General features: G+C 46.0%; 1 protein-coding gene across 1 annotated transcript in view; it reads left to right on the plus strand.

Moving 5' to 3' along the window:
* Window positions 1–924: 924 nt before the first annotated feature.
* The window catches only part of atp8a2 (ATPase phospholipid transporting 8A2), a gene marked incomplete at its 5' end in the record, with an annotated part of 50,588 nt that continues 24,317 nt past the window's right edge, over window positions 925–27,195 (plus strand). Inside the window, 22 exons of the mRNA XM_084152106.1 lie at window positions 925–1,025; window positions 6,497–6,596; window positions 6,833–6,931; window positions 7,142–7,187; window positions 7,366–7,406; window positions 9,896–9,969; window positions 10,295–10,364; window positions 10,541–10,668; window positions 10,744–10,855; window positions 12,482–12,650; window positions 12,761–12,888; window positions 12,976–13,053; window positions 13,147–13,280; window positions 13,421–13,496; window positions 13,595–13,700; window positions 13,864–13,946; window positions 14,034–14,083; window positions 14,158–14,227; window positions 14,337–14,421; window positions 17,822–17,961; window positions 19,762–19,900; window positions 20,500–20,564. Of these exons, the coding sequence (XP_084008232.1) occupies window positions 925–1,025; window positions 6,497–6,596; window positions 6,833–6,931; window positions 7,142–7,187; window positions 7,366–7,406; window positions 9,896–9,969; window positions 10,295–10,364; window positions 10,541–10,668; window positions 10,744–10,855; window positions 12,482–12,650; window positions 12,761–12,888; window positions 12,976–13,053; window positions 13,147–13,280; window positions 13,421–13,496; window positions 13,595–13,700; window positions 13,864–13,946; window positions 14,034–14,083; window positions 14,158–14,227; window positions 14,337–14,421; window positions 17,822–17,961; window positions 19,762–19,900; window positions 20,500–20,564 (2,094 nt within the window). The remainder of the gene's footprint in view (window positions 1,026–6,496; window positions 6,597–6,832; window positions 6,932–7,141; window positions 7,188–7,365; window positions 7,407–9,895; window positions 9,970–10,294; window positions 10,365–10,540; window positions 10,669–10,743; window positions 10,856–12,481; window positions 12,651–12,760; window positions 12,889–12,975; window positions 13,054–13,146; window positions 13,281–13,420; window positions 13,497–13,594; window positions 13,701–13,863; window positions 13,947–14,033; window positions 14,084–14,157; window positions 14,228–14,336; window positions 14,422–17,821; window positions 17,962–19,761; window positions 19,901–20,499; window positions 20,565–27,195) is intronic.

Genomic DNA, 27,195 nt, shown 5'->3' on the forward strand with positions numbered 1-27,195 from the left:
TTCGCCTTTATTTTAAACGATTAAACTACAAAGGAGGGGCGACTCAGTAGGCAGTGCAAACGCAGAGCGAATTATGCAGCGTCGGTTCGGGTTCTCTGCTTGGGCGATAATGCTGGTGCACTATTCGCTCATAGTGCGATGTAACAAGGCCCCCTGTTTGATAAACAAATACACAATGTTTCCGCGCGGATGAAAGGACTCAAACCCACGGTGTTTGTTTGACCATTGTGCATCCCTCATCACATTCTATACAAGGGCACCCGTGGGCGTGGAGCGGCTTGTGTGTGTATTGGTGATGGAGCTATAGCATGGCAATTCCATGGTAACAAGAGTGATGCTGAGACTGACTTTAAAATGTATGTCAAACAAAAACCAATGATGGCAAAGTTAAACAAACCATACAACTCTATTCACAAGCACGAATTTTAACAATTTCCACAGAACATTTTACAAAACACATTTAGTTTACTTGAAGACGGCACCAACAGTAGAAACAGTAATTATGTTATCAAACGTTGCATCTACACTATTCTTCATGTAAATGTGTTTTTGTGAAAATGTCAGTGGAAATTGGTCAAATTAACTTTGCAATCATTAATTTTTGTTTGACATACATACATTTTAAAGTAAAAAAATCGAGGAGTCTCAGCATCACTCTTTTGGATTCGCCCAGCACGAAGCGAGGCAGCGCACTGAAAGAAGACGGGCTGTTTAGAATGGGGAGGTGGGGACGTCATTGACATCGACAGCCAGCATACAGTAGCCCTGCCTGTTTTTGCCCTCTACTTTTGAACTGTAAACCACGTCTCTTATGTCTCTCCCTGTCTCCCACACACACTTACCCTAGCCTCGCCTCTCTCCCATCAATCGAACGGTGCAGGAACCTCTTGTTCATCCGCCGGCTACCGCAAGGCAGATGATGAGATGTCCGGGACTACTTCGCAGGCAGATCCCATAGATGCCACCGCACGGACGATTCTGCTAAACCAACCTCAGAACACCAAGTTCTGTGACAACCATGTCAGGTAAGATTTCACCTGGATACAGCATCATTATCATCAAGTTAATGAATACAGACTTTAATTGCCTTTCCAGACAAGTTGTGATATTATAATTGCCTACAATAGTTTGTTGATAGTTTTAGGGATTTATTTTCACATTTAGATTTATTTTGTGAGATAGTTTTTGTGATCGCCTAAAGGTCTTATTATTGATAGGCTATAGGAGTTAATGGTCCAGTTATGGAATAGTAAAGGATGATTGGAAATTATCATCAATTATGTGTTCAATGGCCTCCAATGGTTGGAGAGCTGCATCAAAGGGTTGTTGTTTTAAGTTCAGTGCATCTGAGGAAAGTGCTTAACATGACCATTTACTGTTCTTAATCAATAATTTTAAAACAGGCACTGAAAAATAACTACAGTGAGTTTGTAGAAGTTAATAGAAGCTCCTCTGGCATTAATGGTAGGCTACATTAAGTAGTATGAATAGAATAGTTATCCTTGAATTATCCTTAAATCTAATAAGACATTCTGTAGTATGGTCTGGTCTCTGATCAGGTTACTATGTGCTGTCCTGATCAGATGAAACGAACAACCTTCTCACACTACATTTTAAAATGCCAACAGCCCAGAGTTTTGACTTCAATTCAATACATTTTTAATTCAATACGACTCTGAATTTGGGAGATTTTGGTAAGCAGGGGATCCAGCCTTGCTTGTTAACAGAGCCGGTCTCTAAAGCGATAACATTCACAACCAGTTGGTGAATGTTCTGGCGTGTGCCCATCTCTCGTGGGCAGAGATGGGCAGCATGTATTTGAAATATGTATTTTAATTACTTCTGAGTATTTTGTAATATGAATTACACTTGACTGAACTACACTCTAATGTATTTTGTATTTTCAAAATACAAAATACTTTTCTATACATTTAGTTTTATAGCGGTTCACATTTTGTGGCCCCCCTTTCACGCTGCCTTGGTATCAGAAGTCTGATAGCACTATGGTGTGATAAAAGCGTCTGCTAAATGAACTAAACATAAAGCTCTGGAAAAAATTAAGAGACCACTGCACATTTTTCTTAAATTAGCATCTCTACATGTATGACAGCCATTCCATTCCAGTGTCTGTTGAATTCCAACACAGGCACACCTCATTCTACTGAATAGGTACTGATTAGGTGATCACATGAACCAAATCTTATTTAACAAGGAAAATGATAAAAAACCACTGCTGTGGTCATCACTATCATCTTGCAATAGGTGGATGGCAAAAACAGTGCTAATAATACCTCAAAAGTAAAATTAATCAAAAAATAACAATTGACCATGCCAAAAGAGTTGAAAAGGAACGTTTTGAGTGAGGAAAAGAAGGGTTCAATTCTGGCTTTACTGGCAGAGGGATACAGTGAGCTTCAGGTTGCTTCCATCCTTAAAATGGTTCATAAGAACAAGTTCAAGCAGCAGACATTGGGGACAACAAAGCTACAGACCGGCAGAGGGCGAAAACGACTCTACTGACCGGGATGACCGCCAACTCATTCGAATGTCACTCAACAACTGTAGGATGACATCAAGTGACCTACAAAAAGAATGGAAAACGGCAGCTGGGGTGAAGTGCACGGCGAGGACGGTTCAAAACAGGCTCCTAGGGGCAGGGCTGAAGTCATGCAAAGCTAGAAAAAAGCCCTTCATCAATGAGAAGCAAAGAAGAGCCAGGCTGAGGTTTGCAAAAGACCATAAGGATTGGACCGTAGAGGACTGGAGTAAGGTCATCTTCTCTGATGAGTCCAATTTTCAGCTTTGCCCAACACCTGGTCGTCTAATGGTTAGACGGAGACCTGGAGAGGCCTACAAGCCACAGTGTCTCGCACCCACTGTGACATTTGGTGGAGGATCGGTGATGATCTGGGGGTGCTTCAGCAAGGCTGGAATCGGGCAGATTTGTCTTTGTGAAGGACGCATGAATCAAGCCACCTACAAGGTTGTCCTGGAAGAAAACTTGCTTCCTTTTGCTCTGACATTGTTCCCCAACTCTGAGGATTGGTTTTTCCAGCAGGACAATGCGCCATGCCACACAGCCAGGTCAATCAAGGTGTGGATGGAGGACCACCAGATCAAGACCCTGTCATGGCCAGCCCAATCTCCAGACCTGAACCCCATTGAAAACTTCTGGAATGTGATCAAGAGGAAGATGGATGGTCACAAGCCATCAAACAAAGCCGAGCTGCTTGAATTTTTGCGCCAGGAGTGGCATAAAGTCACCAAACATCAATGTGAAAGACTGGTGGAGAGCATGCCAAGACGCATGAAAGCTTTGATTGAAAATCAGGGTTATTCCACCAAATATTGATCTCTGAACTCTTCCTAAGTTAAAACATTAGTATTGTGTTGTTTTAAAAATGAACATTAACTTATTTTCTTTGCATTATTTGAGGTCTGACAACACTGCATCCTTTTTGTTATTTTGACCAGTTGTCATTTTCAGCAAATAAATGCTCTAAATGACTATTTTTATTTGTCATTTGGGAGAAATGTTGTCAATAGTTTATAAAATAAAACAAAAATGTTATTTTTACCCAAACACATACCTATAAATAGTAAAACCAGAGAAACTGATAATTTTGCAGTGGTCTCTTAATTTTTTCCAGAGCTGTATATGCAAAAATGAACGATTGCAAAGCATGCTGAGTATTATTTTAATGAGCTCCGCCCCGAAACAATACACACTGTGCTTTGCAGTTCATTTTGGTATGTTCATTTTCACATATACATTTACATTTTGGTCATTTAGCAGGCACGCATATCCAGAGTGACTTGCTCTACTAAGGTAGATCAACAAAAACATATCAGTCATGGCAAGTAAAATGTATTTGTAACCGTTGATGTTTGGGCTTGCTACTTGCAAATTTATTTTTGTATTTTAAAATACAAAATACATGTATTTTGATTAAATACATTACAAAATACGAGTATGTAGTTCATTTTGATACATTGATATTTATGGTATTTTGTATCTGTATCTATTTTGTATTTTGCCCATCCCTGCTTGTGGGCAGGGTTGAGGGCAGGGCCCAAATGGAATCTGCATCTGTGGGGAATCTCTTTTATCATTAAGGACCCATGTCAGTTCTATCTGCAACATTTAGGATGTGACGCCCTCCTGAACATTACCCTGGCGCCTATAGAATCCATCAGGTCCTAGTTACGTGGGTAGAAGCCTGTCGTCAGGAGGTAAACGCACCTCATCGATCTGTCTTTACTGTCAGGAGATTCAATTCTGCTCTGAAACAGGCCTATTTCTGGTCCGTTAATGAGATTAAGACGGGCCTTCGCCAACTCGTCTTATTGGATCACCAGGCCTTTCCTGGCCTGTGATTGGACAGTCTGGCTTTGGACACATGCCCTTTGATGTCCCAGTGTTCCCATATGTCTTTAATTGATGTTTTAAGGCTTCACTGCTCCGATTGATTACTCTGAGATTAAATTCCTATAGTCACCCTTCTCTTTTCCACCTTCACGCCATGTTTTATTCACAGCCCTGTGTCTCTGTGTCCCTGTCCATATGTCAATCAGTCACCACAACACAACCACCATGGACAAGTACTTGGCGTAGGTGTTGTCCGTAGGCACAGATCTAGGATCAGCTTACACTCACCTATTTCCTAACCTTAACCAAATCACATTTTATTGGTCGCATACACATATTTAGCAGATGTTATTGTGGATATAGTGAAATGCTTGTGTTCCTAGCTCCAACAGTGCAGTAATATCTAAAAAGTAAAAGAATGGAATTAAGAAAGTTATTTCCGGCTGTATGTAATAATGCAAAGAACGTTCTGAGCAAATAATGTGAGAAATAACACTTAAGAACAAAACAAAATACTGCAGAGTTGCTTAGGAGCCAGGAGCAGGACGACCATGTCTATCGACGCTGTCTTGTCATTAATTAGGGGGAAATGTAAAACTGACCATAGATCAGCGTTTTAAGGGCAGTTACACTCAATCACAATAGCTTCTATATACTGTAATTATCTCAATATACTGTAATTATCACAACCATAAGCTGCCCTAATACTATTAGAGAATTACCATCACAGCAACTACATGACCACATTATCAATTCAAACAGCATTTCCTGTCAACACAGCGAACACACCATTGTAGCAACCAACTAGTTTATGACATGTCTCTGTGCATATCTGATATAATATATATGTTAGATTAGATAAAAGCAGCTTTATCTGGTGGATCAGATGTATGATATCCGACACTCTTAAGGTGTGTGTGTGTATCCGGGTCAGCAGCTGCTGTTCCTGTACATCTGGTATTTGATGTCCTGGTCTTAGAGTGTGTGGCTTTGGGCTCGTCTCCAAGGAGATTCTGACGTGATGGAGGATTTAGATACTCTCAAACACAGACACAGTAAGACACACGCACCAACACAATCACATACACACCAACACATAAGCACACGCTTGAGTTAGCTATATTGGCCAGGATAAAGACAGACCCTGAACTGAAGGCTGATAGTTATTTTAGTCTCTTATAGCTGCTGGCTATTATCAAGGCTAATCAATGCTGTTGTCTGATCAATACAGGTGATTGACTGACACGTTTTGCCTAGTTAGGAGGTTTGGTCTAAATATAATGCTTTGAACAGTGAGGTTCGGTTCATTTGCGGGGATGTGAAGGTGTGCAGCCCATAATAGATCCTTTTATGTTTTCTTGCCCGAGCATGTTTACATCTAATTGTGTAGTCTCTAATGGGGTTTCAAGTGCATCGATAATCAGCTATCGGTGGAGACATCTGGGATTTTTGGAGAAGGGATTGAAGAAGAGATTTACACTCTAGTGACTACCTCTGTTTTACCCTGGAGACCACAGAGGTGGTTTCTGCTAAGGAAAATCAAACTCTCTATTTTTGTCTTTTTCAATCAGATATACAGAGCCCAAGGGGGATTACTCTTTTGGTGTGCTGATATAGTACCCAATACAATCACATCCACTTTAGCCGACATATCCATAGCGGTTGTTTTTGCGATGTCGGAGGTGGAACCACATTAGAGCTGTCAGATCCACAAGCAGCCCCGTGCGGTAGGCTATTGCGGACACTGCCGTTGGATGAACTGAGTCGCGTTAGTAATAATTCCATGCAGCCTCTACACCTCAATTAGGCTGGTATAAATCTTTATTATTTTGTTGAATTATAATTATATTAGTGTCATTATTTAGATCTGCTATACAGCCTACACCTTCTCGTTCTGAACTTCTAACACGAGTGGGAGGGGTGTGTGATTACGTGACAACAACACGAGCAGCTGCTCACCGATTTGGAAAGCTCTTAATGCAGTTCCACCTCCAACACTGCCAAAACACCAGCTATGCGAGTGTTGGCTATTGCCGGTTAACGCTTGATCTGATTGAATCCCGGCCTTATTGTGTTTCATTACCATGGTGACTTCCCTGTATCCTTCCTCCTCCACGTTCTCCTCAGTACCACTAAGTACGGGGTGCTTACCTTCCTGCCTCGTTTCCTGTACGAGCAGATCCGCCGCGCCGCCAACGCCTTCTTCCTCTTCATCGCCCTAATGCAGGTAGGCCACGCCCACAACGCACAGAGTACAATTGGTTTACTCTGGAGGGCGCAACGTTATAGGACATTCACATAGAAATGTGTTGTCTAGATAAGATACGATTCTCTGTCGTGTAGAACAATGAAATGAATCAGCTCTATTCATTACATTTCTATCTGTAACCTGCACTGACAACCTGACTGTGTCTAACCACACCCTCAGCATTTCCTCAACATTGTCTGTGTTCTTCCTGTCAGCAAATCCCTGATGTGTCTCCTACGGGTCGCTACACCACCCTGGTACCACTCATCTTCATCCTCACTGTGGCCGGGATCAAAGAGATCATAGAGGACTATGTAAGTAGGACAGACAGCTCACAGCTCAACAGTCACAGCTCAGCTCAGCTCCCCCGCTGTGGAACAACACCCTGCAGAGTTTCTGAATCTCACCCTCTGTTCCAAAACAATTTTTTAGCCAGCGAAGTGGCGTTCTTGTGCGCTTTAATGTGAAAGAAAGAGAGAGGGAGACTCATAAGGAACTAACACACCCTCTCTGTCTCTTTACAGCAAAGACACAAGGCAGACAACACAGTCAACAATAAAAAGACCACAGGTATTGGACGATTGTGTGTTTGCATATGCATGAGTGTGTGCCCTTGTCAGTCAGTTTTATTTGCCTTTTACTTGGATGAGTGAATAACTAGTTTAAGGGAATAGACCATTGTGCTTTAGAAAGGATCAACAGTATATGAAGTGTATAGGCTAACAGCTCTGTTGTCATTGTGTCTCAGTTCTGAGGAATGGAGCCTGGCAGACCATCATATGGAAACAGGTAACATTACCCTCATCCTCTTCTCTCAACAGCCTGTCTGACTAGTGGTTACAGATGGAGCCCAGAGTCTTTTGCATACCACCCGACCTGAACGGGAAAAACTCAGAACTCAAGTTGCAGCCTATAACTAGGGCCCAGAGTCTTTCCTGATCAGGTTATCTATGGAAGGAAAACTCATGGCCCTAGTTATAAAGACTGCATGACACATTATTTACCTCTCCAGAATGTTCTCTGGCGTCTTTCTCCACATTGTTTAATATCCTCTGTATCTAGTGTCCTTGCTGTGACTGAGGGAAGCGTCAGATAAAAACATCCACTGTAAAGCTACTTGCTGCTCACTGTCACTTTCTCTCTCCCTCCACCATCTCTCTCTCCCTCCACCATCCCTCGCTCTCCCTCCACCATCCCCTGCTCTCCCTCCACCATCCCCTGCTCTCCCTCCACCATCCCGCTCTCCCTCCACCATCCCCTGCTCTCCCTCCACCATCCCCTGCTCTCCCTCCACCATCCCCTGCTCTCCCTCCACCATCCCGCTCTCTCCCTCCACCATCTCGCTCTCTCCCTCCACCATCTCGCTCACTCCCCCCACCATCTCGCTCTCTCCCTCCACCATCTCTCTCTCTCCCTCCACCATCTCTCTCTCTCCCTCCACCATATCTCTCTCTCTCCCTCCACCATATCTCTCTCTCTCCCTCCACCATATCTCTCTCTCCCTCCACCATCCCTCGCTCTCCCTCCACCATCCCCTGCTCTCCCTCCACCATCCCGCTCTCCCTCCACCATCTCTCGCTCTCCCTCCACCATCCCTCGCTCTCCCTCCACCATCCCCTGCTCTCCCTCCACCATCCCCCGCTCTCCCTCCACCATCCCGCTCTCCCTCCACCATCTCGCGCTCTCCCTCCACCATCTCGCGCTCTCCCTCCACCATCTCGCTCTCTCCCTCCACCATCTCGCTCTCTCCCTCCACCATCCTGCTCTCCCTCCCTCCCTCCCTCCCTCCCTCCACCCTCTCTCTCCCTCCACCATCTTGCTCTCCCTCCACCATCTCCCTCCACCATCTCTCTCTCCCTCCACCATCTCTCTCTCCCTCCACCATTTCTCTCTCCCTCCACCATTTCTCTCTCCCTCTACCATTTCTCTCTCCCTCCACCATCTCTCTCTCTCCCTCCACCATCTCTCTCTCTCCCTCCACCATATCTCTCTCTCTCCCTCCACCATATCTCTCTCTCCCTCCACCATATCTCTCTCTCTCCCTCCACCATCTCGCTCTCTCCCTCCACCATCTCGCTCTCTCCCTCCACCATCTCGCTCTCTCTCTCCACCATCCCGCTCTCCCTCCCTCCCTCCACTCTCGCTCTCTCCCTCCACCATCTCGCTCTCTCCCTCCACCATCTCGCTCTCTCCCTCCACCATCTCGCTCTCTCCCTCCACCATCTCGCTCTCCCCCCCTCCACCCTCTCGCTCTCCCTCCACCCTCTCGCTCTCCCTCCACCATCTCGCTCTCCCTCTACCATCCACCATCTCGCTCTCCCTCCACCATCTCGCTCTCCCTCCACCATCCCTCTCTCCCTCCACCATCCTTCTCTCCCTCCACCATCTCGCTCTCTCCCTCCACCATCTCGCTCTCTCCCCCCACCATCTCGCTCTCTCCCTCCACCATCTCTCTCTCTCCCTCCACCATCTCTCTCTCTCCCTCCACCATCTCTCTCTCTCCCTCCACCATATCTCTCTCTCTCCCTCCACCATATCTCTCTGTCCCTCCACCATATCTCTCTCTCTCCCTCCACCATATATCTCTCTCCCTCCACCATATCGCTCTCTCTCCCTCCACCATCTCGCTCTCTCCCTCCACCATCCCGCTCTCTCTCCCTCCACCCTCTCTCTCTCCCTCCACCATCTTGCTCTCCCTCCACCATCTTGCTCTCCCTCCACCATCTCCCCCTCTCCCTCCACCATCTCGCCCTCTCCCTCCACCATCTCGCTCTCTCCCTCCACCATCTCGCCCTCTCCCTCCACCATCTCGCTCTCTCCCTCCACCATCTCGCTCTCTCCCTCCACCATCTCGCTCTCCCTCCACCATCTCGCGCTCTCCCTCCACCATCTCGCGCTCTCCCTCCACCATCTCGCTCTCTCCCTCCACCATCTCGCTCTCTCCCTCCACCATCTCGCTCTCTCCCTCCACCATCTCGCTCTCTCCCTCCACCATCTCGCTCTCTCCCTCCACCATCTCGCTCTCTCCCTCACCATCTCTCTCTCTCCCTCCACCATATATATCTCTCTCTCCCTCCACCATATATATCTCTCTCTCCCTCCACCATATCTCTCTCTCCCTCCACCATCTCTCTCACTCCCTCCACCATCTCTCTCTCTCCCTCCACCATCTCTCTCTATTCTCCTGCTTCACATTCTCTTTGCCCCCCCCCCCCCCCCCCCCCCACGTGTTCTCATTCTCTCCTCCTGCTGTTGCATTGCTGCGTCCTGGCCACAAGGTGGCAGTAGGAGACATAGTGAAGGTGACCAATGGGCAGCATCTTCCAGCTGACATGGTCATAGTGTCCTCCAGGTTGGTTTGTGGTGACGTTGTGTGATGTCATCATTATGTTTGATCAGGGCTGTTCAATTCCGGTCCTGGAGGGCCAAAACACTTCTGGTTTTTGTTTCTACCTGGTAGTTAATTGCACTCAACTGGTGTCCCAGGTCTGAATTAGTCCCTTATTAGAAGGAGATGATGAAAACCAGAAGTGTTTGGGTCCTCCAGGACCAGGATTGAACAGCCCTGTGTTTGATAAATGTTTAAATATTTTCTATTTGACTGTTGCATAGATGAACGTGGAAGTGAATGTTCTAAGGAATGTTGTGGTAATGTTGGACTCCATCCCTCTCCACAGTGAGCCTCAGGCCATGTGTTACACTGAGACCTCCAACCTGGACGGAGAAACCAACCTGAAAATCAGACAGGTAAGACGTGTATGTGTGTGTGTTAGGAATGACCCTAAAGATGTGGGTATGTTATCCGCATCCGGAGGAGCTGATGATGGGACTGTGTATGTGTGTGAGTTAGTGTGTACCTGCTCTAACTGTGTGTGTGTGTGTGTGTGTGTGTGTGTGTGTGTGTGTGTGTGTGTGTTTTTCAGGGTCTCACTCACACAGCTGGTCTCCAGTCTCTGGAGGAGCTGATGGGTCTCTCTGGCCGTCTGGAGTGTGAAGAGCCCAACGGACACCTGTACGACTTCACTGGGACCTTACGCCTGGACAACCAAAAGTACTGAACACACACCTAACATAGAATTAGATCATTTTGAACCTCCACCTGATTGTCACTGTTCTCTCTCTCCAGTGCGGCTCCTCTTGGTCCTGACCAGGTGCTACTGAGAGGTGCCCAGCTCAGGAACACGCAATGGGTTGTGGGAATTATAGTCTACACTGGACATGACTCCAAACTGATGCAGGTGAGCCATTTCAAGCCTTTATTGTGATCCAAACTTAACTTGAACCATAGTCTTGAATCAAGCAACTCTTACCCCTACAAAGCAGTAGAGCTTGGTGTTCCTTCTCCACTGCATTTTGGGTGTTTTGTAAACGTCCCTTTTTCAGGACCCTGTCTTTCAAAGATAATTCGTAAAAATCCAAATAACTTCACAGATTTTCATTGTAAAGGGTTTAAACACTGTTTCCCATGCTTGTTCAATTAACCATAAACAATTAATGAACATGCACCTGTGGAACGGTCGTTAAGTCACTAACAGCTTACAGACGGTAGGCAATTAAGGTCACAGTTATTAAAACTTAGGACACTAAAGAGGCCTTTCTACTGACTCTGAAAAACCCCAAAAGAAAGATGCCCAGGGTCCCTGCTCATCTGTGTGAACGTGCCTTAGGCAAGCTGCAAGGAGGCATGTGGACTGCAGATGTGGCCAGGGCAATAGATTGCAATGTCTGTACTGTGAGACGCCTAAGACAGCGCTACAGGGAGACAGGACGGACAGCTAATCGTCCTCGCAGTGGCAGACCACGTGTAACAACACCTGCACAGGATCGGTACATCCGAACATCACACCTGCGGGACAGGTACAGGATGGCAACAACAACTGCCCGAGTTACACCAGAACGCACAATCCCTCCATCAGTGTTCAGACTGTCCGCAATAGGCTGAGAGAGGCTGGACTGAGGGCTTGTAGGCCTGTTGTAAGGTAGGTCCTCACCAGACATCACCGGCAACAACGTCGCCTATGGGCACAAACCCACCGTCGCTGGACCAGACAGGACTGGCAAAAAGTGCTCTTCACTGATGAGTCGCGGTTTTGTCTCACCAGGGGTGATGGTCGGATTCGCGTTTATCGTCGAAGGAATGAGAGTTACACCGAGGCCTGTACTCTGGAGCAGGATCGAGGTGGAGGGTCCGTCATGGTCTGGGGCGGTGTGTCACAGCATCATCGGACTGATCTTGTTGTCATTTTAGGCAATCTCAACACTGTGCGTTACAGGGAAGACATCCTCCTCCCTCATGTGGTACCCTTTCTGCAGGCTCATCCTGACATGACCCTCCAGCATGACAATGCCACCAGCCAAACTGCTCGTTCTGTGTGTGATTTCCTGCAAGACAGGAATGTCAGTGTTCTGCCATGGCCAGCGAAGAGCCCGGATCTCAATCCCATTGAACACGTCTGGGACCTGTTGGATCGGAGGGTGAGGGCTAGGGCCATTCCCCCCAGAAATGTCCTGGAACTTGCAGGTGCCTTGGTGGAAGAGTGGGGTAACATCTCACAGCAATAACTGGCACATCTGGTGCAGTCCACGAGGAGGAGATGCACTGCAGTACTTAATGCAGCTGGTGGCCACACCAGATACTGACTGTTACTTTTGTTATTTTGACCCCCACTTTGTTCAGGGACACATTATTCAATTTCTGTTAGTCACGTCTGTGGAATTTGTTCAGTTTATGTCTCAGTTGTTGAATCTTGTTATGTTCATACAAATATTTAAAATAAACGCAGTTGACAGTGAGAGGATGTTTCTTTTTTTTGCTGAGTAGTTCCACATGAAGGATGTAATAATGTGTTGATTGTTCCTTCCAGAACTCGACCAAGGCCCCTCTGAAGCGTTCTAACGTGGAGCGGGTGACCAACGTCCAGATCCTGGTGCTGTTCTGCATCCTCCTGGTGATGGCGCTAGTGAGCTCAATAGGAGCCTCCATCTGGAACCAACAACACACTGAGGAGGCCTGCTGGTACCTGTCACGCGCAGGTGAGAATACACAGACACACACACACACACACACACACACACGCCCGTTATTCATTCTCTACTCTTCCATATAAGCTCTTGACCGTGTGTGTGTGTGTGTGTGTCTACAGGTGACATTTCTACTAACTTCTGGTATAACCTGCTGACGTTCATCATCCTCTACAACAACCTCATCCCCATCAGCCTGCTGGTCACTCTGGAGGTGGTCAAGTTCACACAGGCACTCTTCATCAACTGGGTACAGATGGACACACGTGTGTGTTTTAGAGTATTTAACTCTGTTTAGAGGTGTGTCATGTAACCTCTCTCTGTATTTGGTGGTCAGGATGAGGAGATGTACTACCCGGAGACAGACACACCCGCCATGGCTCGAACATCTAATCTCAACGAAGAACTGGGCCAGGTGAGGATGGATTCCACCGATCTGTTCACATCAGGTCTCAACCAATCAGAGTTGAATTATGTTGTGTACTGATATCCTTTATCTCTCTCCCAGGTGAAGTATCTGTTTTCTGATAAGACAGGAACTCTCACCTGTAACGTCATGCACTTCAAGAAGTGTACCATCGCTGGAATCACATATGGGCACTTCCCTGACCTAGATGTTGATCGTTCTATGGAGGACTTCAGGTCAGTGACCCCCTCTTCTTCACCTTTGGCTGTGCTATGACCTACTATCTATACTACAAAGACCCCATTACCCTTTTCTTTGTTGTATATAATAAGTAGTGTTGGTAGTGTTTAATTCTGTCCGTCTCCTTCTCTCTCAGTCCCCTGCCGTGCAGCAGTCATAACTCCACAGAGTTTGATGACCCCACTCTCATCCAGAACATTGAGAAGAACCATGTAGGTGTTCCCCTGAGCTCCTGAGTTCTTCTCTAATGATAATTCTTATACTGAATGAGAATGACACTAGGCCGTGTATATCTCTCTCCCCCCCCCAGCCGACCTCTGCCCAAATCTGTGAGTTTCTGACGATGATGGCGGTGTGTCACACGGTGGTCCCAGAGAGAGAGGAGGACCAACTTATCTACCAGGCCTCCTCGCCAGGTAGACAGCCTATCACTAAACAGCTTATACACCTTAGAGCCAATCATAACTCAGCTACTAGACAATAGGACCAATCACATCCTAGCTACTACACCTTAGAGCCAATCACAACTCAAAACTTACTAATATGTGCAATGCATGTTTTTGTTTTTTCTTTCCTCAGATGAAGGAGCTCTGGTGAAAGGAGCCAAAGGTCTGGGCTTCGTTTTCACAGCAAGAACTCCTGGCTCAGTTATCATTGAAGCAGTAAGTGTGGGTTTGAGAGACCATTTGAAGAAAGGTAAATACTCATCCTCTTGTGTTTCATTCTTGGTATTTGTTTGTGTCTTTCAGAGGGGGAAGGAGAAGAGCTTTGAGTTGCTGAATGTGCTGGAGTTTTCAAGGTAAATAAAATGACACACACACTTACTCACGACACACACATTCACAGACACTTAACAGTCTCTCATTTCTACAGTAACCGTAAGCGCATGTCTGTAGTGGTCCGAACCCCCGATGGTAAACTGCGTCTTTACTGCAAGGGAGCAGTGAGTATACCCCCAGTCATTGAATGCACAACAGTTTATTCCCATAGTGTCTTTGCGCATAATGATGATGAAACGGCGCATGTTGATGATGTCATGGCGTTTGTTTCAGGATAATGTGATCTTTGAGCGTCTCACTGATGCATCTCAGTACAAAGAGCTGACCATCGCACATCTGGAACAGTTCGCCACCGAGGGTACGGCCTTTCTCTTTTTATATGTCCTGGTCTTGGTCATATATTTTCCTCCCATCTTTTTCCTATTTACCATATTTTTCTCTGCCAGATACATTTTTCCCTTTTACTTGATCTACATTATTACTGCTTAATTCAGGGATGGGCAACTTTGATGGGGGGTAGGGGCCGCAAAAATCAGAACTCATCATGAGGGGCCACAGTGGCTCGCGGGTCTGCTACCCACAGCCATACCCACATGCAGTCCGAACCGGCATTAGCCTTTTGGGGGCCCTCACCTTGCGAGCAAAACATTTTAGCAGCTCCCCTTTTGACAGCGGAGAAAATACAAACATTTTAGAGTAGGGCTGACCCCATTTAGTCGACTGGTCAATTGTTTGGTCGATAGGCTGTTGGTCGACCAAGATTGTTTTAGTAGTGCAATGGCAAATGTATAAAAAACATGTGTGGCACACGAGACACCTGGCTGACCGAGACACCTGGCTGACTCACGCCTGTCTGAGTGGACTAATCCATTGCGGAGGCCTCTGGGATGACACCTGTATCACCAGTAGTACATTTACCCTTAATTACCATCATTTATCATCTACAATGTTTGTTTGGTTACGGTAATTTCTGTTAATTCATTCAATATATTATTATTATTATTACAGTCTTGTCGTTGTAGGAGTGGACGCATTGTTTGCAGAGTGCACAACCTACAGTGGGGAAAAAAAGTATTTAGTCAGCCACCAATTGTGCAAGTTCTCCCACTTAAAAAGATGAGAGAGGCCTGTAATTTTCATCATAGGTACACGTCAACTATGACAGACAAATTGAGAGAAAAAAAATCCAGAAAATCACATTGTAGGATTTTTAATGAATTTATTTGCAAATTATGGTGGAAAATAAGTATTTGGTCACCTACAAACAAGCAAGATTTCTGGCTCTCACAGACCTGTAACTTCTTCTTTAAGAGGCTCCTCTGTCCTCCACTCGTTACCTGTATTAATGGCACCTGTTTGAACTTGTTATCAGTATAAAAGACACCTGTCCACAACCTCAAACAGTCACACTCCAAACTCCACTATGGCCAAGACCAAAGAGCTGTCAAAGGACACCAGAAACAAAATTGTAGACCTGCACCAGGCTGGGAAGACTGAATCTGCAATAGGTAAGCAGCTTGGTTTGAAGAAATCAACTGTGGGAGCAATTATTAGGAAATGGAAGACATACAAGACCACTGATAATCTCCCTCGATCTGGGGCTCCACGCAAGATCTCACCCCGTGGGGTCAAAATGATCACAAGAACGGTGAGCAAAAATCCCAGAACCACACGGGGGGACCTAGTGAATGACCTGCAGAGTGCTGGGACCAAAGTAACAAAGCCTACCATCAGTAACACACTACGCCGTCAGGGACTCAAATCCTGCAGTGCCAGACGTGTCCCCCTGCTTAAGCCAGTACATGTACAGGCCCGTCTGAAGTTTGCTATAGTGCATTTGGATGATCCAGAAGAGGATTGGGAGAATGTCATATGGTCAGATGAAACCAAAATATAACTTTTTGGTAAAAACTCAACTCGTCGTGTTTGGAGGACAAAGAATGCTGAGTTGCATCCAAAGAACACCATACCTACTGTGAAGCATGGGGGTGGAAACATCATGCTTTGGGGCTGTTTTTCTGCAAAGGGACCAGGACGACTGATCCGTGTAAAGGAAAGAATGAATGGGGCCATGTATCGTGAGATTTTGAGTGAAAACCTCCTTCCATCAGCAAGGGCATTGAAGATGAAACGTGGCTGGGTCTTTCAGCATGACAATGATCCCAAACACACCGCCCGGGCAACGGAAGGAGTGGCTTCGTAAGAAGCATTTCAAGGTCCTGGAGTGGCCTAGCCAGTCTCCAGATCTCAACCCCATAGAAAATCTTTGGAGGGAGTTGAAAGTCCGTGTTGCCCAGCGACAGCCCCAAAACATCACTGCTCTAGAGGAGATCTGCATGGAGGAATGGGCCAAAATACCAGCAACAGTGTGTGAAAACCTTGTGAAGACTTACAGAAAACGTTTGACCTGTGTCATTGCCAACAAAGGGTATATAACAAAGTATTGAGAAACGTTTGTTATTGACCAAATACTTATTTTCCACCATAATTTGCAAATAAATTCATAAAAAATCCTACAATGTGATTTTCTGGAGAAAAAAAATCAAATTTTGTCTGTCATAGTTGACGTGTACCTATGATGAAAATTACAGGCCTCTCATCTTTTTAAGTGGGAGAACTTGCACAATTTGGTGGCTGACTAAATACTTTTTTCCCCCCACTGTATATATATATGTATGTGTGTGTGTGTGTGTGTGTGTGTGTGTGTGTATGTGTGTATGTATATATAAAACATGGGGGATTGGAAGTGATGCAGACAATTACATTGATGGAAGTTACAATCTATCTGCAATATTAAGCTGCTCTACCCCCGCCCCCCCAAAAAAAAGTGAATAGTTGATACAATGTTTCAAGTTCCTTGCAGACAGGCCATGCATAACCAATGTGATTTGTAGGATATTTATTTTTATCAGGATATTTTCTACCTGCGGGCTGCAATGTTTTTATTTGTTGGCTTCATGTAGGCTATTTTTACATATTGGCAATGGCAATAGAATGGAAAAGGTTGTCGACAGCTGTTGTAGCCTATTACCGTCAACTTCAGGAGCATAATGGCAGAATCTGCGAAGGCCAGCAGCAGCGGGAGGAGGGAGGAGGGACGGCTCTGGAACAGGTTTTTTTCTTCTGGTTAGGCTATATTGGTCTCTGGCTCCCTCTTTAGTAATTTGTGTGTCTTCATTTTTAATCGCAGTGCTTAAAGCATCAGACAAGCTCAGTAGCCTACATATAGTTGATTTTATTTAAACATAGGATGTGTCTATGAATGGAAAAATACACGTTGGTCGAAAGGTTGGTCGATTGGTTGAAAGAACAGACTGCTCTCGGTCGACCAGCATAGTTTTTAGTCAGAGACAGCCCTATTTTAGAGTTAAATTCCTGCGAGTTTTAATTTCCTGCAATTCTACTAATTTTGCCATGGGGTGGAGAGAAATGTTTGAGAGTGACTAACAAAATCAATGGGGCCCCCCCCAGGTCTGTAATTCGACCATGATTACCACAAGTTTAGATAGCTGGCTAGACTAACTTACAAAGCAAAACAAAAATTGCTGACATGGGCTAATTGAGTGACTGTCAGTGATTGACATAAGAGAAAAACTGCTGATGTACAACCAAATTTCAAAATTGCACCTTTTGTATTCTACTATTCTAACTCTCAACAGTAAATTGAGACCCTGGCTGAGTTCCAAAAATGTAGCCTACAAAAGGGGGGCCAGTTGCCCATCCCTGACTTGATTCATACATGACCCTGTCCCCCACAGGTCTGCGGACTCTGTGTTTTGCCTATGTTGATCTGGAAGAGGGGGTGTACCAGGAGTGGCTGAAGGAGTACACCCGGATTAGCACTATCATTAAAGACCGGGCCCAGAAACTAGAGGACTGCTACGAACTACTGGAGAAGGTAAGGGTTAAGGTTGGGGCTAGTGGTTAGCATTGCATTTCTAGTTCGATACTGTAAAGCCATACCTCTGTACTCTCTAGCGTGGCAAGATAGTGATCACCTCTCACCCCGCCCCCTTCAGTCAGTGTGTTGCTTGGCTGGTGGGTTGGTAAGATAGTGATGACCTCTCATCCCGTCCCCTTCAGTCAGTGTGCTGGTGGGTTGGTAAGATAGTGATGACCTCTCACCCCATCCCCTTCAGTCAGTGTGTTGCTGGGCTGGTGGGTTGGTAAGATAGTGATGACCTCTCACCCCGTCCCCTTCAGTCAGTGTGTTGGTGGGTTGGTAAGATAGTGATGACCTCTCACCCCATCCCCTTCAGTCAGTGTGTTGCTGGGCTGGTGGGTTGGTAAGATAGTGATGACCTCTCACCCCGTCCCCTTCAGTCAGTGTGTTGGTGGGTTGGTAAGATAGTGATGACCTCTCACCCCGTCCCCTTCAGTCAGTGTGTTGCTGGGCTGGTGGGTTGGTAAGAGAGTGATGACCTCTCACCCCATCCCCTTCAGTCAGTGTGTTGCTTGGCTGGTGGGTTGGTAAGATAGTGATGACCTCTCACCCCGTCCCCTTCAGTCAGTGTGTTGCTGGGCTGGTGGGTTGGTAAGATAGTGATGACCTCTCACCCCGTCCCCTTCAGTCAGTGTGTTGCTGGGCTGGTGGGTTGGTAAGAGAGTGATGACCGCTTACCCCATTCCCTTCAGTCAATGTGTTGCTGGGCTGGTGGGTTGGTAAGATAGTGATGACCTCTCACCCCGTCCCCTTCAGTCAGTGTGTTGCATGGCTGGTGGGTTGGTAAGATAGTGATGACCTCTCACCCCGTCCCCTTCAGTCAGTGTGTTGCTGGGCTGGTGGGTTGGTAAGATAGTGATGACCTCTCACCCCGTCCCCTTCAGTCAGTGTGTTGCTGGGCTGGTGGGTTATTTGTCCTGCAGAGGGCAGAGTGGTCCCACTGATCCACTGTAGCGGATATAATGACCTCTCAGTACTGAAGAGGCAGTGTGTGCTAACCTCAGTCAGTCACTCCCCTAAGCTGTACAGACAGAGGACAGCTCTAGTATACATCTGGACATGATGATGCCTGTGGTCATTAAGAGACTGGACATGGCAGCTGTTGGCAGAAAATGTATTCTGAGTGTGAGTATATTAAGACTGGCCATTAGGCTGGAACATGGACACCAGTGCTTTCTTTGTTTGGCTATTTCTCAGGTAGTACTCCAATAAAGAGAGAGGTTTTGAAAGACGGCCCAGAGTCGAGGAGAGGGAAGGTGATGGGATAAAAGAGAGAGGTAGACTGGAAGACCACAGGGATAATTACCCTCACCAGACTGCCAAGAGCCCCGTAAAACTGGAGTCCACAACACTGCACCGTTACCAACTGGGGGGAGTGTGTGTGTACACATGAGCATGCATGTGTGCGCATCTCTAATGAGTGTATTTGCGTGTTTTAATAGAGTTAAAAATAAATGTTTGGGAAACAGTAACAGACTTTCCCTATGCTGCTGTTTGATCCACATACAGAGTTTTAACATGATGCACACCTCTTCTTACCCTGTCGTATGCTGCTGCTGCCAGCCTGTCTCTCCAACTTGGTTGTAGCTTCTAAGATTTCCTCACAACACATTGAACCACCAAACTCCTCAAAGTTGTGTTTTGTCCAGAAAGGCATTTTCTGAATGTATTTGTCTCTCTCTTAGTCTATACCCACCCATTCTGTCATCAATTCTCTCTGTCTGTCTGTCTGTCTCTGTCTCTCTCTCTCTGTAGGACCTGTTGTTGTTGGGGGCCACAGCTATAGAGGACCGTCTCCAGGCGGGGGTCCCTGAGACCATCGCTACACTGATGAAGGCCGACATCAAGATCTGGGTCCTCACTGGAGACAAACAGGAGACCGCCATCAACATAGGTGAGATGGAGGGAGAGTGTGAGATGGAGGGAGAGTGTGAGATGGAGGGAGAGTGTGAGATGGAGGGAGAGTGTGAGATGGAGGGAGAGTGTGAGATGGAGGGAGAGTGTGAGATGGAGGGAGAGTGTGAGATGGAGGGAGAGTGTGTGAGATGGAGGGAGAGTGTGTGAGATGGAGGGAGAGTGTGAGATGGAGGGAGAGTGTGAGATGGAGGGAGAGTGTGTGAGATGGAGGGAGAGTGTGTGAGATGGAGGGAGAGTGAGGGAGATGGAGGGAGATGGTGTGAGATGGAGGGAGATGGTGTGAGATGGAGGGAGATGGTGTGAGATGGAGGGAGAGTGTGAGATGGAGGGAGAGTGTGAGATGGAGGGAGAGTGTGAGATGGAGGGAGAGTGTGAGATGGAGGGAGAGTGTGAGATGGTGTGAGATGGAGGGAGATGGTGTGAGATGGAGGGAGATGGTGTGAGATGGAGGGAGAGCATGAGATGGAGGGAGAGCGTGAGATGGAGGGAGAGCGTGAGATGGAGGGAGAGTGAGATGGCGTTTACTTCTTGATGTGTGTTTCTATGCTGTAGCTGAGATTGTATTCTCTGTCTTAGGTTACTCCTGTCGTCTAGTGTCCCACGGCATGTCCCTCATCATCGTCAATGAGGACTCACTGGATGTGAGTACATCTGTTCTTCTTCTTGCCTTACCAATTCCTCCTCTACCATCCATCCATCCACCTCTTCCTTTCCCTCCTCCTCTTCTCCTCCTCCTCATCTTATCCTTACTCCTCCTGCTCCTTCTCCTCCCCTTGTGTGGGGCGGGGGGGGGGGGGGGGGGGGACTGTGTGTGTGTCTTTAAGGTGGGTTCTATAGTGTTACCGTGGGAACCAGGGTGTGGCAGAGCAAAGATTGGAGGGTGTGTTTCTTTGTCTGCGCACAGGTGGAGGTAATTAAGCTGTCTGGTGTTTTCCTGGAGAAAGATCTTTCCCTCCTCTCATCCCTCTGTGTGTCTCTCACTCACACACACACACACACACACACACACACACACACACACACACACACACACACACACACACACGTCTCTCTCACTCACTCACACACACACATCTCACTCACTCACACTCACTCACTCACTCACACACACACACACACACACACTGAGGGCTTCTTCAGCACTGCAGACACACAAGCGTTGCAGACACACTGGGTTGGCATAGTCATTCTTTATTACATATCTGTGATCATTATTGAGTGTGTGTGTGCAGACCCCAGTGTAGTGTCAGTTGGAGACATTCTGTAGAACACAGTCAAATTCTACAGATTACATTTCAACCTTAGGCTTGTTAAGTTGTGTGTCATTCTAAGTGGTTGTATAACTGTCATTTGAGAACGGCTCATAATGAACACACTCCGTCTCAGTCTGCTAGATTTAGTGGAGTTAATTTGTCTGTGAGACAGATAGTCTGCAGATAGCAGGCAGGGTTACAGCCTGTAAACTCCATTGTGTCTCAGAATGTGTGTATGAAGAGGAATGTGTACTGATGGACTGTGTTGGGATAGACAGAGAGATCAGGGTTACCATACGGAGAGGACGGACAGAGTGCCAAAGAAGATTGTGTTCATTGTAACTGTTTACCTCAGGGTGTGTTCACTGTAACTGTTTACCTCAGGATGTTCACTGTAACTGTTTAGCTCAGGATGTGTTCACTGTAACTGTTTAGCTCAGGATGTGTTCACTGTAACTGTACTATGCACACTTTCCCCTGAACAGTTTTTTATTTACATTGTATTTATGGTTATTATGCAATGATACCCTGAGGACAAAAATTATATAAACACAACAAATATATATATATATATATATATATATATATATATATATATATATATATATATATATATATATATATATATACAGTGGGGAGAACAAGTATTTGATACACTGCCGATTTTGCAGGTTTCCCTACATACAAAGCATGTAGAGGTCTGTAATTTTTATCATAGGTACACTTCAACTGTGAGAGACTGAATCTAAAACAAAAATCCAGAAAATCACATTGTATTATTTTTAAGTACTTAATTGACATTTTATTGCATGACATAAGTATTTGATCACCTACCAACCAGTAAGAATTCCGGCTCTCACAGACCTGTTAGTTTTTCTTTAAGAAGCCCTCCTGTTCTCCACTCATTACCTGTATTAACTGCACCTGTTTGAACTCGTTACCTTAATAAAAGACACCTGTCCACACACTCAATCAAACAGACTCCAACCGCTCCACAATGGCCAAGACCAGAGAGCTGTGTAAGGACATCAGGGATACAATTGTAGACCTGCACAAGGCTGGGATGGGCTACAGGACAATAGGCAAGCAGCTTGGTGAGAAGGCAACAACTGTTGGCGCAATTATTAGAAAATGGAAGAAGTTCAAGATGACGGTCATTCCCCCTCTGTCTGGGGCTCCATGCAAGATCTCAACTCGTGGGGCATCAATGATCATGAGGAAGGTGAGGGATCAGCCCAGAACTACACGTCAGGACCTGGTCAATGACCTGAAGAGAGCTGGGACCACAGTCTCAAAGAAAACCATTAGTAACACACTACGCCGTCATGGATTAAAATCCTGCAGCGCACGCAAGGTCCCCCTGCTCAAGCCAGCAAATGTCTGGAGGAGTGGGCCAAAATCCCTGCTGCAGTGTGTGCAAACCTGGTCAAGACCTACAGGAAACGTATGATCTCTGTAATTGCAAACAAACGTTTCCATACCAAATATTAAGTTCAGCTTTTCTGATGTATCAAATACTTATGTCATGCAATAAAATGCAAATAAATTACTTAAAAATCATACAATGTGATTTTCTGGATTTTTGTTTTAGATTCCGTCTCTCACATTTGAAGTGTACCTATGATAAAAATTACAGACCTCTACATGCTTTGTAAGTAGGAAAACCTGCAAAATCGGCAGTGAATCAAATACTTGTTCTCCCCACTGTATATTTTAAACTACTAGGCTGGTAGGTAGAGTGTGTGTGTGTGTGTGTGTGTGTGTGTGTAGGTAGAGTGTGTGTGTAGTTAGGTAGAAAGTGTGTGTGGGTAGAGAGTGTGTGTAGGTCAGGGGTATTCAAACTTTTTCAGCGCATTTTTTCCGCTATAATTTCTGGGGACTCCATTTTCTCCCCCCCAAGAGTTTCTTGCGACCCCAACCCAAATCTAATGACAACCTTAAAATCGGTAAATTTGGATTTGTACATCAACAAACAACCTTCAATTCATTGCCATTTCCTCTCTTATCAAAATGAAAATATAAATACATTTTCTATTAATTTTTTCACCTCAAATGATCTTTCTCAAACTTTGTATACTGGGCCTTACAATAATCTGTACTATTAATTTTTTTGTTCTATTTGTATTTTATTTTGGCGACCCTAATGCTGTTCGCCCGTGACTTTGAATACCACTAGTGAAAGGAAAGGGGGATACCTCGTCAGTTGCACAACTGAATGCATTCAACCGAAATGTGTCTTCCGCATTTAACGCAAACCCTAGGGAATAGGGATACCTACAAACTAGGGATCGGATATCCGGAAAAAAAAATTAAAAACGTTTTTGGTAAACTTTGAATGGAGACTTGCTCGCGCGACTCGGGATAGAGCAGGTGCGCTGCGCTCTGCTTGTTTCAGAGGGGTGAGGGAGGGGCGGGTGTGTAACGCTGTGTGTGGCATGGAGGGAGGTTGCTAAACCAACTCGTGCTAGTTACACAAACTTGTTGCTGCCATAGGTTATACCATCTGGTAGTGCCGGTCGTGGTTGCATCAAATCGTTGTAAAGAAGCTAGCTAGCTACAGTAGCCAGCAAAGTTAGCCTGCTAGTTAGCTAACATATCAAGGCTAGCTAATATAGGCTATTTTGCTGCGCCCTCCGTCCTCGTCTACTCTCCCAAGTAATCGAATACTAACATCTGTTCGGATATTTGAATATTCGAATAACTGTGCCCATTCCTAGTACACACTTCCCTGAGAGAGGGAGTGTGTAGGGACTAGGGAGACGTACACACTTCCCTGAGAGAGGGAGTGTGTAGGGACTAGGATGACAGTGAGACCATTCAGTAGCACTGTAGTTAGTCAGATTGAGAGTCTATTAAATTAAAACCAGAACAACTCTAACCTAACATTCCTGTCACGTGTTGAAGTAGCCCTGAATCCGTAACCAGTCAGCTTCCTCTTTGTCTTATCTCTCCAACTGTAAATATTGTTTTGTTAAGTTGCTATACTAATCCAAATGTACATTCTTGTAGCTCAATAACAATTGGGTGGGGGGTGGGGGGTGGGGGGGGGGGGGGGGGTGAGAGAGAGCGAGTGAGTGAAAGAGACAGGTCCAGAGAGCTGTGGAGAGAGGAGACACTACAGATGAATGCGAGAGAGCAGGAGATTATCATTCCTAGGAGAGACCTATTGTCCCATTGCAATATATCTCTTGTCCTCCTAGTTTCTCACTCCTTTTTCTCCTTCCCCTGCTTCCTTTCCTCCCTCTGTCTGTTTCTTTAGTTTTTCGGAAGTGAGGCTCATCTCTGTTGATCTTGCATTTGGTAGTCAGGCGGAGGTCTCTCCTTCCCTCCTCTCCTCCTCCCCTCTTTTCTCCCCCCTTTCCATGTCTCCTTCACGCTGCTACCTATACGTCTGTCAGCACCCTCTCTATGCACAGGAAGGTGTGTGTGAACAAGACAGGGAATCTGTTTATTATGTTTTATGTGTGACATGGAAAAGTAAGAGAGAAAGAAGGATAGAGGGAGAAGTAGAGAAATGGGGAGAGGCGTAGAGGAAGCCATCTGAGGGTGATGATTGAGGAGGGTAATGTGATCTCCTTTTGTCGCTCACTCTCGTCAAATCAAACCTTCTGAGCAATGCCTCCTGGGTAAACATGGCAGCTTGTGACAGTGACGCTGTGACACGCTCCATCTGTCACCTTCATATCAAACACACACACACACACACTCTCAGACTCAGTCTTTACAGTAGAAGTGGTGGCTTGTACAGACCAGGCTAATAGTCTTAGATATACATTTCATCAATCTTACCCACAACCCCCCTCTGTCCTGTCACACCGCCCGCGTTACACGTCTAACACAAACATCCTCACTGTGCTGCTCATTAATCAACACACACACACACACCTCTCTTTAATAAAGACACTATGTAGACACTTACGTAGTCTGACAATTTATGGTCACAGTTTATGCCAACCTTCTGTGTGTATGTCTAGGTGTGTTGTTGTGTCTGAGTGTGTGTGTGTGTGTGTAGCTTTGTCTGTCAGGCAGACTGTGGAGGATGTGGGTGTTTGTTTGTACAGATGCTTGGCTGATAATTAAATGGTTTATTAAATCTCACTGGTGACAGAATCTGCACTTCAGATATGAGCGTGTCTGTCTCCTCCCCCTCTCTCTCACCCTTCACAGAGGTGTGTGTGTGTGTGTGTGTGTGTTGAGAGAAGGTGACCTGTGATATGTCACACCATCTGAACCTTACTGCCCAGCTCTAAATATAAACCTGATAAGATTCAACACAAGAGCCTGAGAACAAGGTTTACAACGTGTGTGTGTGTGTGTGTGTGCGCAAATGTGTGCTTATGTGCAAGTGTGTGTGAATCTGTGTTTCAGCTTGTTCCCAGCTCAGATGCATACGAAAAATACTATTTCGTTTCGAGCTGAAAAATTCCTGCTACTGAGAGATCTGTCATCAAATCAATCAAATCAAATGTTATTCGTCACACGATTCATAAACAGGTGTAGACTAACAGTGAAATGCTTACTTACAGGTCCTTGTCAACAATGCCGAGAGAAAGGAAATAGAGAAATAATAGAAAAGTAATAACACATAATAATAAAAGTAATAATAAATACACAATGAGTAATGATAACTTGGCTATATACATGGGGTACCAGTACAGAGTCGATGTGCAGGGGTACGAGGTCATTGAGGTAGATATGTACATATAACTCGGAATAAGTGACAGATAATAAACAGTAGCAGCAGCGTATGTGATGAGTCAAAGTTAGTGCAAAAAGGGTCAATGCAGATAGTCCGTGTAGCTATTTAGGGAGGAGGTCAGAGACCTGACAGTGTTGTGCCAGGACAACAACCTCTCTCTCAACGTCAGCAAGACAAAGGAGCTGATTGTGGACTACAGGAAACGGAGGGCCGAGCACGCCCCCATTCACATCGATGGGGCTGTAGTGGAGCGGGTTGAGCGCTTCAAGTTCCTCGGTGTCCACATCACTAAGGATCTATCATGGTCCACACACACCAACAGAGTCATGAAGAGGGCAAGACAACACCTCTTCCCCCTCAGGAGGCTGAAAAGATTTGGCATGGGCCCTCAGACCATCAAAAAGTTATACAGTTGCACCATTGAGAGCATCTTGACTGGCTGCATCACCGCTTGGTATGGCAACTGTTTGGCATCTGACCGCAAGGCACTACAGAGGGTACTGCGTACGGCCCAGTACATCACTGGGGCCAAGCTCCCTGCCACCCAGGACTTCTATACCAGGCAATGTCAGAGGAAGGCCTTCAAAATTGTCAAAGTATCCAGCCACCCAAGTCATAGACTGTTCTCTCTGCTACCCTCACGGCAAGCGGTACCGGAGCGCCAAGTCTGGAACCAACAGGACCTTGAACAGTTTCTACCACCAAGCCATAAGACCGCTAAATAGTAAAATAGTTACCTATAGGCTGTCTCATCGTCGTAGGTGATCAGGCCTACCAAGGTCGTGTGGTCGGCAAACTTAATGATGGTGTTGAAGTTGTGCACGGCTATGCAGTCGTGGGTGAACAGGGAGTACAGGAGGGGACTAAGCATGCATCCCTGAGGGGCCCCCGTGTTGAAGGTCAGCGTGATGGATGTGTTGTTGCCTATCCTCAACACCTGCGGGTGGCCCATCAGGAAGTCCAGGATCCGGTTGCAGAGGGAGGTGTTCAGTCCCAGGGTCCTTAGCTTAGTGATGAGTTTTGAGGGCACTACGTTGTAGTCAATGAACAGCATTCTCACATAGGTGTTCCTCTTGTCCAGGTGGGAAAGGGCAGTGTGGAGTGCAATAGAGATTGAGTCATCTGTGGATCTGTTGGGCGGTATGCGAATTGGAGTGGGTCCAGGGTGTCTGGGATGATGTTGTTGATGTGAGCCATGACCAGCCTTTCACAGCATTTCATGGCTACAGATGTGAGTGCTACGAGGCGATAGTCATTTAGACAGGTTACCTTAGTGTTCTTGGGCACAGGGACTATGGTGTCATTCAGTGACATGGAAAA

This window comes from Coregonus lavaretus (genome assembly GCF_964263955.1).
Source record: "Coregonus lavaretus genome assembly, chromosome: 34".
Lineage (NCBI taxonomy): Eukaryota > Metazoa > Chordata > Actinopteri > Salmoniformes > Salmonidae > Coregonus > Coregonus lavaretus.